The sequence below is a fragment of the Cygnus atratus genome, chromosome 1 (genome assembly GCF_013377495.2).
Source record: "Cygnus atratus isolate AKBS03 ecotype Queensland, Australia chromosome 1, CAtr_DNAZoo_HiC_assembly, whole genome shotgun sequence".
Taxonomy (NCBI): domain Eukaryota; kingdom Metazoa; phylum Chordata; class Aves; order Anseriformes; family Anatidae; genus Cygnus; species Cygnus atratus.
In genome coordinates, this window is record NC_066362.1 from 48,113,708 (window position 1) to 48,124,620 (window position 10,913).

A 10,913-nucleotide genomic window follows, 5' to 3' on the forward strand; every position below is an offset into this window, starting at 1 on the left:
TAGGTGTGCAATCTGATTGCTTTTATTGAGTAATAGTCTGATAGCTACAATGGTGAATTAGAAGAAGAAGAAGAAGAAGAAAAAAAAAACACAAAAAACCAATCTCCTCAAAAAAAATTAATCCAGATTTCCCCATATTTTGGGAAAGAAGCTGAAGAAAACATTCTACACTGTAGAAGACAGCCGTAACTGCTGATATCCATGCTTTGACATCGGAACCGAGTGACTGCAGTTCTGCAGCGTGGAGTCCTAAAGCCTCAGCCAAAAGAGGCTTAGCAGTAATAGCATGGATATATCACCACCGGGAAGATGTTAACATGTTAACAAAGATTCTGGGATACCAATCTGGTATAATCAGCAACATACTGGGTTCCTATGAAAGATGTGGCATTTCTCCTTAATATCAGCTTTTAGAGAACTTTGAAAAACAATGTTTTAAAGTGATTGCTTTCAGTTCCCCTTTCCTTGCAGAAAAGCACAGAAATTAGAGTTCAATAAAAACTGAATGGATGATCGCTTTTTTGACTGGATTTGATTAGTTGCATAACTTTGGCAAGATTATCACAGTGTGATCCAGTTAAGCTCTCAGGATTATATGAACACCAGCACCAAATGAATCTCGGAATCAGACCACTGACAACTTCTGCGCTCTCGTACGTCTTTGACCACTTTTGTGGTCTCTCCCCGTCCCACCGTTCCAGTTAGCACTTTGCAGTTAGTGCAACTTTTATGCCATCGACAAAGAAACACGATCCGGAGGGGTTCCTGGCTTCTCGCCTCTCGCAAGGACATCCCCGAGGATGCAGGCTGGGATTATCCTACATAAAGTCTCCCTTTGTGGCATCTGAAATAAAAGCCTTTCCCCAGAACTGCCACTGTTTTGATAGTGAATTCCATGCTGAGCCGTGCAACTGGTTACTCAGTTCTTTGGCTGATTTTAAGAATTGCATTTAAAAGTTACTCTACGATGGAGGCATTGAGAAAAGATAGCTATACCTGGTACCGGTACTCTTTCAAGTACTCTTTTAGTCTGGTTGGCAAGGGCAGCTCCCAGATCTGATTTGTGCACTTGTTTATCGTTATCCGGCAGCGGTGTTGCAGGGATGGAGCTGTCGTGTAGAGAGGCTTGTTCAAGTAAAGATGAACCGTCCCGTTCGAGGGCGTTTCGGTTCTGTCCTTGCACATAAGCACGTAGTACTCGATCAGATGCACCACGCTGTTGAACTGCTTCAGTCGGGACCTGACGCAGGTGATGGAGTCCAGCCGAAACTTGCCGTCCTGGTACTCGATGCGTAGGTTGGTCGGTCCCGCTGATGTTTTTACCGAAATAGTCAGCAGGTACTCTGAATGCGAGCTGTCCCGAACCAAGAAAGTCCCTTCGGGGGCATCCTGTAACCTCTCCTTGGCTTCAGCAACACTCATGCTGCCCCAGTACCATCCTGTCACAAGAGCAGAGAAAGCAGAGTTTTACTTCTTGCCGGCCGCCTGTTCGTTTAAGAGCCGCCTGCTCTTCGCCTGGCGGGGCCGCAGCGCCCGTTCCTTTTGCAGTTGCAGGCTGGGGTCCTGCAGGCGCGGTGCCTTTGTGCTCGCTCCCGGGAGCGATCCGCCTGACGGTGCCTCCCCTCCCCGCCCGGCTGCGATCGGGGCGCGCGCCCCGCACCGGGACGGGCTTCTGGGCACGGAGGGGCGGCGAAGCCGCTTCTCCCGCTGCCGGCGGGGACGCGACGATGCCAGCCCCTTCCCCGCGGCCCCCTCTCCCGGCGGACGGAGCTCCGGGCACCGGGGCTGCCCCCGGCGCCGCTCCCCCCGCCGCCGCCCCGGCCTCCCCCTCCCGGCTCTCCGGGCGCCCGCCGGGGCGCGGCGCCGCCGCCGCTTTCGCTTCCCCCCGGCACCGCGGGGCCGAGCCCCCTCCGCGCCGCGCCGCCCCGCTCTTCCTCCTCCTCCTCCTCCTCTTCCTCCCCCGGGGCCGCCCCGCTTACCTGCGCGCCGCAGCTCCTCCATGGCCGCGGCCAGCCGCGCCGCCTCCCGGGGCTCCTCGGCGACGGGCGCGGCCGCCACCGCCGCCCCGGGGCGCCCCCAGCGCTCCCGGGGACCCCCGGCGCTCTCCAGGGGCTCGGCGGAGCGCAGGGTCATGGGGGGCGCCGGGGGCGCCGGGCCGGGGGCGCCCGGGGGGCTCCGCCGCCGCGCTCAGCGCCGCGCAGGGGGCATGGCCCCGGCCCGGCCCCCGCCGCCGCCGCCTGCGAGCGGAGAGAGAGCGAGGTTAGCGGGGGCCCGGCCCGCGGGGACCGCCCGGCACCCCCGGGGGGGGGCCCGGCCCGAGGGACGTCTCCGCCGCCCCCCTCCCCGCCGCCGGGCTCTCGCCTCGGTGCCCGCCCGAAGGAGCCGCGCTCCGCGGCCCCGCACACGCGGGGATGCGGTGGGGAGGGGGCGAGGGCTGCGGGACGCCCCCCGCTCCCCCCGCTCCGCCACATCCCCACGCGGGGACCAAAGCCCCGGCCCCGCGGGGCCACCAAGCCGGGCAGTGCCACCGGGGGGCGAGGAGGGGCCGGTCCCACGCGGCCCGGGGGGCTCGCAGCCCCCTCGCCCTGCCTCCCGCCTACCTAGCGGGCGCACCGGCCGCCGGTCTCACGGCGGGGCTGCTGCCTCTCGTCCCCGCAAGTTCCCCGCGGCGCAGCTCGGCAACTTTTCCCGGTTAAACTTCGCCGGCTCCTGCCGCCGCCAGCCCCCGGCCGTGCCCGCCGCCCCCCGCCCCTCCCGCGGCGCCCCCTCGAAGCCGCCCCGGGGACCGGGCGCCGCCGCCTAGCAGGTGCGGCCGCGGCCGCCCCGGAGACCCCGGGACAGCGGGACCGACCCCGGCCGGCCGTCCCCTTCCCCGTCCTCGGGGGAGCGCGGCGGGGCAGCACGGGGCGCGGGGGGGGGGGGGGGGGGCGTCGAGGGAGGCGCGGCCCGGCGGCGGGGCTCCGGTGGCGCGGGGCACGGCACTCACCGGGGCTCGGCGGGACGGGACGGGGCTGCCGCTGCTGCTGCCGCTGCTGCTGCCGCTGCCGGTGCTGCCGGTGCCGGTGCAGCTGCCGGTGCTGCCGGTGCCCCCGGAGGCGGGGCGGTCGGGTCGCTGCGGCCGCCGGCGGCGTCAAGGGAGCGGCGGCATCGCGGTGCGGGCGCACGCAGACAGAAGGACGGACGGACGGGCGGGCGGGCGGGCGGGCGGGCGGCTGCCGCTGCGAGAGCAGCAGGAGGAGGAGGAGGAGGAGGAGGGAGGAGGCAGCAGCAGGAGGAGGATGGTCCTTGTGGGGAAACAGCCCCCGCCCGCCCGCCCGCCCCCCTCCTCGCCGGGAGCGGGCAGGAGCGAGCGGTCCGTGCCGCCTTTGATTCGGAGGCGCGGGCATCCTCCCCCCGGCCGCCCCCCCGCCCGGGCAGGCTCCATACAAAGGCTGCTTTCCAGGAACTTTCCAGGAACCGCATCATGTGACGGCCCCGCGCCGCCGCCGCCGCACCGCTCCCGGGCCGCGCCACCGGAGCCGCGGCACCGCCCGCCGGCGCCCCGCGCCCCCCCGACGGCCCCGACGGCCGCCGCGCTCCCCCCGCGCCCGGCCTCCGGGGCACCGGGGCCGCCTCCCGACCCCCCCCCCCTACCCCCCCCGCAGCCCCGGCCCCGCGACCCCACCGGGGGGGGCCGGGCCGGGCCGCGGAGCCGCCGCAGGTCAGTGCCCGGGGGGGCGGAGGGAGGCGGGGGGGGGCGGCGGGGGGCACCCCGCAGCCTCCGGGCACCTGAGCGCGGGGGGCGCAGCCGGCCCCCGAGCCGGGTTTCGGGAGCGGGAGGGGGCAGAAACAAAGCGAAAGCGGCCCCAGCCCTCCCCGGCCCCCAGCAGAAGGTCGGGAGCGCCCTCAAAGCCGGCGGCGGCGTTGGGAAGGCGAGGTTTTCGGGTCGGGAGGCGGAGGAGATGAGGGGTGTTGGGGGGCCGAGGAGGTAGGAAGCGGTGCCAGCTCGTCCCCAGAAAACCAGGGGGGTGCGGGCCAGCCGCCGCCGGGGGGGAGGCAGCAAAGGGCGTGCGGAGCCGGGCGGCGGCGGCGGGGGGCTCGGGGCAGCGACAGCGACAGCGACAGCGACAGCGACAGCCCCGCCGGTGCCTCGGCTCCGTGCCCCTAGTAAATCGTGGAGCCGAGCAGCTTTTTAATAACGTGGCCACCGAGGAGTTCTCCGAAAGGCTGCTGTGATTTTTCAGCGCGATTCTTGAGGATGTGGGTGAAGAGCGTCGGAGTTAATAATTCGCCTTTTTCTTAGAAATCGCTGCTGAGTTTGGTAGCTGAAGCGATTCCTCTGCAGGAAAAAAAAAAATTGCTTTGTTAAGCGAACTGCTCAGCGTGGTTTCGTCTTCTTGTCGTGTCTGGGTGCTTTCGAATTGAATTTGTTCTGTTTATGAAAAAAAGGTGGCTTTAAGCACCGACAACAAAGCAGGTCTAAAATGGGGGCTGAAAGGCAAACACGGTCTTTCTTACTTAAGCATTCTCAGAAATGGCTTAAAACAACACAAATGTTGTTCAATTCAAAAAATGAAGGTCATTTTTGTCCTTGTTTTCGTCCGGGCAGTTCAGATAGCCTCGGGTCCGGCTGCCAGTCGCTCCTGTGGAATGCCCACTGGCTTCTCCCTGGGTAGACGTGAGGAGGGGACAGAATAGGTCTGGGTCCTCTGCAATTTAGTTAACACTTCTGCTACCAGTGATGGGAGACCTTGCATAAAGTCTAATTTACTTTTTTCAAAACTGCATTGGCCTCGTTATGTCCAAAAGATTTTTTTTTTGATGGAATACTGATTTATTTTTATTGCTAAAATCATTCTCCATATGTATGTGCAAGTACAAATCTTTTTCTCCAAAATATATAACTTTGCTACAACAGTCCTCAAATTAGGGCTCTTCCCTTAAAGTTCACAAATTCATCTGAGAGAAAAGCAATGTATCTTGTCCCGATCCAGAGCTGCTTTTCACAGCTGTTGTAGTCCTCTTTTCCTCTGTTATTTATTACTGGCATTTTTAACGTGGATAGGATCTCAGGACTTGCTTTGCTTCTGCTGTTTATTCGTCGCTTGAAGTCATAATAATTTGTTTCTAAAACCACAGCTGGCTGCTAGAAAGGCACGGAGAGGAAGACTGTGATTTATGTGGTGAACGAGAAACAAGAACAGGAGAATGCAATAAATGTTTGTTACTTAAAACTTCAGATATTGTTATGAAAAAGGTAGAATAAAAATTAAAGAGGCAGTATATCAGCAGGATCTTTCCTAAATGGAGTTCTGTTAAGTTTTCCATGGGAAGTTAATGTCTCTTAAAAATAATACTAGAGGTCTGATAAATTTGCAAGAGTAATGAAATTCAAACCTTGAAAGTGCAAATCGATCTTTAAATGATGCTTTTGGCACCTCGTAAGAGTACCTCGGTGCAGAGCTGCCTTTATGCTCTGCGCTGAGACTCCCCCAAGCTCCAGAGGCTCAGTGGGAGAAGGGGACGTTTCACTTTTTCTTTCAGCACTGTTAGTTAGCTGCTTTCCTCCTCTGTCTGTGCGAGTCTCTCACACAGCCACAGGGGAGAAGAAAATAATTTTTAGTGTAAGAAAAGGTGATTAAATTAAATTACTTTTGGGATTATGGGCCACATGTGGTGTATTAAAGTACTTTAAGCTACTTTTTAGCTTCTTTGGCATTAGGATGTTTAATACATACTTGCTCTGCCTTTAGTGCTTTACTGGATAAGAAAGCAGAACAGAGCAGGAGAAAGGTGGGAAATAGAGAAAAAAAGAGAAAAGGAGCAGCAGGGAGATCTCAGGCTTTGAAAACCAAGCTTTCCATCATGTAAACAAAATCAAGTTTTTAATTTGCCATGTTACAAACAATAATTCTTCAAATTAGTAATATGTAGTGATATGAAGAGAGAATTACTTTGCATAGACAGGGATTTTAAATTCGTAAGTGCAACTCAAACCGAGTGCTTTATTTATTTTTGGTGGCATGTTTTGGGGTAGCAATCCTGAGACAAATACTGCCTGGATCTATAGGGTTATGAATCTTCTGAGCCAGTTTTCATAGTGTTTCGTCCTGCTGGGGATGAAAGGCACGAACTGCAGAAATCTCTGATTTGTTTTCCAGATCCTTTCTACCGTGCACAAGTGTTTTGGTTTGGGCAGTGCATCATCCATATAGTAGATATTTAAAATCAAGATTTAGATTAATAGTGAAGACATGAACATTAAGAGTTCTTGAAAACAACAGCAGAATATGTTACATTTCTGACTTGTCAAATGTTCACAAAGAGAAAGGGAGGGACGAGTGGGTTTATTTTTCAGTTTTCCTTTAGGCAAAAATCCTTCTCATGACCAAGGAAGGAGGCACCAGAACTTTCCCAACACTGAAGTGCCTGTTGCTAGAAATGGTTTTCACTTTGTTCCTGAAAAGTATGCCAAATTTACTGGAGAGCTAGCACGCTGATTTATTTATATAATATGACGTGAGTAGAAAAGGGGGTAATGCATTTTTGGCCCGGCTGATTTTGCTAAATTTGCTTTGATTCGCTGAAAAGTCTTAAAGCTGATTTATTGAGCTACCTGAAAGAATAAAAGGGGCCTTTCCTTGCTCTCTGCATCCCTGTGCCCTGAAGATGCTGTGTAGCAAATCCGTGACATGCCCTTTGGTCAGATAAAATATGCTTCAGCTAAAAGGCTCGATATTGCTCATCAAACATGTCTGCTTATTGACCAGAGTTTGACAAGCGTTTACCCGAGCGGATGTAAATGGCAACGTGTAACTGCCCTGCCCTGTGGTCACGGTGGTCAGGCAGCACGGCTAGCTCTCGGGCAGGGGAATGGGAATATCGAGCCTTTCCCTCCAGCAAATTAGAGCAAGTTAATTGTGGATACACACCACGAATAAGTCTGCGATGAAAGCCCCTGGAGAATCTCTCAGCCTGCAGCCAGGAGGAAGGTTTGCTTGCTTCACAGAGAGTTCCTAAAACGTAGCAAATAGAGCAGAGAGAAAACAAGTATTTTCATAAATGGGATCACACGGCTCTTTCCAGATGCCCGAGGAACAGAATGTTTTGATGAAATAAATTATGATGTATACCAAACAATTTTACTCTTAACCAGCTGCCACCTTATTTCCTGCCATTTCTATCCATTCGGATATGAATGCTATATCTTTCTTAAGAATATACATTTGCCAAAGGAGAATAATCAAAAGTTCAGTGAGTGGTTTCTATGAATTGGTGGTGTTCTAAAAGAAATCCAGCACTTGTAATTTAAAAGCAAGCCATCAGGAGATAGCACTAAGAGCAGTATGCTGAAATAACATCCAGATTGTTTTCTTTCAGAAATGGCTGAGAAAAAGAAGGATCATTTCCTTCGGTTCGGTGGGTAGGTAGACGAACAGTCAGCAGCAAGCCCGAAACTCTGACCATAGAAAGGTGGCATTTAAATCCTTCTCCGTCTCATCACGTGCTCTGTACTTCTTAAAACTTACGGTAGCATCCAGAGGCCTCAGCTGCATCGAGTAAGAGGTTCGCTAGACACATTTAGGATCTTTAATTAAAAACATGTTACATGCGGTGCTTTTATAGTTTCTCCAATTTACTATTTAAAATTTTTTTAAAAAGAATAACAAAAATATTTTGGCTTTACTTGTTAAGGAAAAGTGGCATGTGATGGCACAGGGCACTAAGTATAAAAAAGGGGAATTTACACAGTAGTGTTCACCTTACCCCGTGTTAGGCTTCTTCATAAGCAGGCAGCCAAGTCTGCTTTGTTAGTTTTTTCTCATGTGAATATGCAGTGTCGATCTGACCAGGATGAGCTAAATATTGCTGGGAGTTACCTGGGGATGGGCTGTAAATATTCGTGCTTTGACAACATTTTCTTCCCTTTTACCCTTCCTTTTTATCAACACAATTGGCAAGAAGACTGCTAGCAAGCACCATGTTGATAGCAGTCGTTTTCAACAACTGCTAGGAGAGTATTTGTTGTGAATTTTAATACTCAGACTATAGCATGCGATGCTGTGACTGTACTATTTGTTTTGCTTGTTTCTTGGCTGAGAAAGTGTGTATATACCTGAGAAAGAATGCATAGGTGTGTACACAGACGCACACCTATGGGTACATATGTTTGCACTCACCCTCTTTGAAGTTCTGGATGTTTGGAGAAACATACACCCTTGTCTTTGTTTCAGAAAAACCCCAGAGATAGCACAGCTGAAAGCACTGTGAAATCTTGCATTCTTGTCCCAGCTGCTGCCAGAAAAAACAAGCCTTTTATACTTGAGGAGGCTCGAGATGTTTTCTTGCCAGTTGCGAGTCCTACTTCTCTGAGTAAAAGAGAGGAAGTAATGTCTGTGAAACAAGTTTTTTTTTTTTTTTTTTTTTCTGACAGACAGCATGCAGGCAGCTCTCCTGGGCTCTGCCAATCTGTAAGTAATTAAATTTCATTTGTTGGCAAGCAGTCATCTCTCGGACTAATAAGGAAAATTAAAATAGGTGGTGCAGTGGCTATCTCCGAAGGAGAGTTTTGAGTGCAAAGTAAAATGGGGCTGAAGAAGAAACTGGGTTATATGCCTCTGAATAAACCGTCTCCCTTCAGAATAAGATTAATTTTAAATCACTGTTCTAGTTCTTGTATTGAAGATGGTTTAATTCACCCAGAGCTATTTGGCCCTGAGGATGAATTCCTACAATTAAGTGTTTATGATTGAAAGCGCTGCCATGGAAAGCAGACAGATGAATATCATTTCAGGAGTACTGCGAATCATTAAGAGAGTAGTAGAACCTTTTCCCAGGCTGGAGCCACTCTTAAATTTCAGACTAAGGCTATTGTGGACTTCAGCATAAGGCCTGACGTGTTGCTACACCTAGGGGTTTGAATAACAAGGTGATCGATGGGCATCAATGCGCTCCTACGATTTTAAACTTCTTACTGTCAGTGAAAATATTCAGCCCGTGGCATGTGAGTATGGTGCTCACCTCAAATATGTTTTTCAGATCGGTGCATTTAGTGTTAGCGTCGGGAAATGAACCTGACCTGCTTCTGATGCTGCTTTTGGCTGGCGACCGAGGTGTCTGCTTTCCCTGCCGCCTCACGGGGAGGCTGGGCGCGGAGCATCCCACAGCCCGACCAGGCTGCAAGGAGACCTGCTGGCTGCCAGCTGCCGACTTGTGCCCGTCCTCTGCCTCGGGAAGGCTCCAGGCATCTCGACTGACATGTTAGGAGTCACCTGAAGCACAGGCCAGACGGACAGACCGGCGTTTGGGGGCTCGGCAGCGTTAACGGCAGGCTGCTCTTCCTCCTTGCGGGAAGCACATGGGTCCGCAGCTGTCCTCCCCTGGCCGCCGCCTGCCCGTTCCCAGGAGGGTTGCCCCTCCGCGAGCAGCTCGGCCAGCCGTGTGGCGGCCAGAGCAGTGGCAGACAAAATCGGATGGGCTGCTTGAAGCAGTTTCTGGCTCCCCTCGCTCTGTACCTGAGCCACCTGTGCTGCCTGCCGGCAGCAGGGACGGGAGATTAACTCTCGCATCTCCCCCCGAGCAGCTCCAGCTCTCGGTGCGGGGTGTGGGCGCCTTCCCCAGCTGCAGCGAGCTCAGCGCTGGGATCCTGGGAAGGGGGCACAGGGGGCTCATTCTGCCCCAGGACCGGGGGCGAGGGCAGGAGCCCCGCCATCTGACTCCAATCCCGTGCCATATGTGACTCGAAGTCCTTAGATGCCCTCTGCTGCCATGTACCAGAATTAACAGATGGCTCTGCGTAACCAGACTCAGATTTGCAGAGGTTCGTTATTATCTCCGTTTTTGTAAACGAACCGGGGAGGGGAAATAAAATCCGGAATTATCAAAGAACATGCAAAGCTTTGCCAAGTTTAGCTTCGGGCTGGGAGTCTCTTCTGCCTTTCAGTGCCACTGTCCTGTACTTGAAAATTTTAGCATTACTTTTAGCTTCCTCTTCGGAGCTCACTTCTCTGACAACTGATAAGCAGGTCCCTCTGGGAATTAATTTGGCCCAGAGAGACGCCCAGCAGTTTTTCCCCGGCATTTCAGGCCCCATTGTGCTAAATGGAAGGAGGCTGCAAAACCTGCCGCTGTGGTCAGGCTTTGTTCGGGCAGGGGCTAAGGGATGGTTCAGCAATTGGCCGCCTCTTTTGCATGAGACAGGCCAGCGCGCAGGAGTCTGCATCTATATGGAACAAGAGTGACGCTTCTGCCCCACATACTTGCCTGTGTTAGGACAGTTTTTGTGTGCTGGCAGGCACACAGCAATCCCAAATCGAACACAGCTAATCCTGGAGGGAATCCCTCGACGGGCTCCAAGAGTTGAGTGGTTTTGCCGTGCGTGAGCTTTCGCTGTGTTTGTTACACCAGCTCCCGTTCCCTCCCCTGAGGAAAAGCCAGGCGAGCACTTCTAATTCCCCAGCCTAGTTCCTGATACAGATGTGAGCGAGCGGGTTTGGTCTGTATGAAGCCTGCAGCCCCCTTTTGTGTACATTTCTGAAGCTGCCTTACTTTGCCCGAGGCCAGCCTGTTGTGCTGTAGGGGGCTGGCAGCGGCAGGCAGGCGGCACGGCGGAGCAGCGGCAGTTCTCTGGCGGGACGGGATGGGATGGGATGGATGGGATGGGATGGGATGGGACAGGACGGGATGGGACGGGACACACGACCACAGGACCCGCTGCAGGTGGGCAAGGGGACGGGCGAGGGGGACGTGCAGGATCCTCTGCCAGGCTGGTGGAAAGAGAAACCCAGCGCGCAGCGGCAGGGTGAGCTCTCGCGCTATGCTCCCTTTTCCCTCCCGCCCTTCCCTTTTAGCCACCCGGGTGTAGAATATGCTGCCTACATTGTTCAGGAGCTTTCTTTTTTTTTTTTTTTTTTTTTCCAGAACACAATCTCAAG

The 10,913-nt window shown here is 54.1% G+C and overlaps 1 protein-coding gene across 1 annotated transcript; it reads right to left on the minus strand.

Annotated features, from left to right (window-relative positions):
• Window positions 1-2,085, minus strand: SOCS2 (suppressor of cytokine signaling 2). Its single transcript, XM_035551705.1, has 2 exons — window positions 1,980-2,085; window positions 1-1,439 (listed from the first exon to the last, which is right to left on the minus strand). The coding sequence occupies exons 1-2, from the start codon at window positions 1,999-2,001 to the stop codon at window positions 991-993; spliced, it is 471 nt and encodes a 156-aa protein (XP_035407598.1). The 5' UTR covers window positions 2,002-2,085; the 3' UTR covers window positions 1-990.
• Window positions 2,086-10,913: the final 8,828 nt, after the last annotated feature.

What these genes read in the sequence shown, in the direction of transcription:
- SOCS2 (XM_035551705.1), bottom strand. Translation starts at nt 2,001, where the DNA reads ATGGAGGAGCTGCGGCGCGCAG. An exon ending in GGAGGAGCTGCGGCGCGCAG is followed by an intron (nt 1,440 to 1,979) that starts GTAAGCGGGGCG and finishes CTCTTGTGACAG; the next exon opens with GATGGTACTGGGGCAGCATG.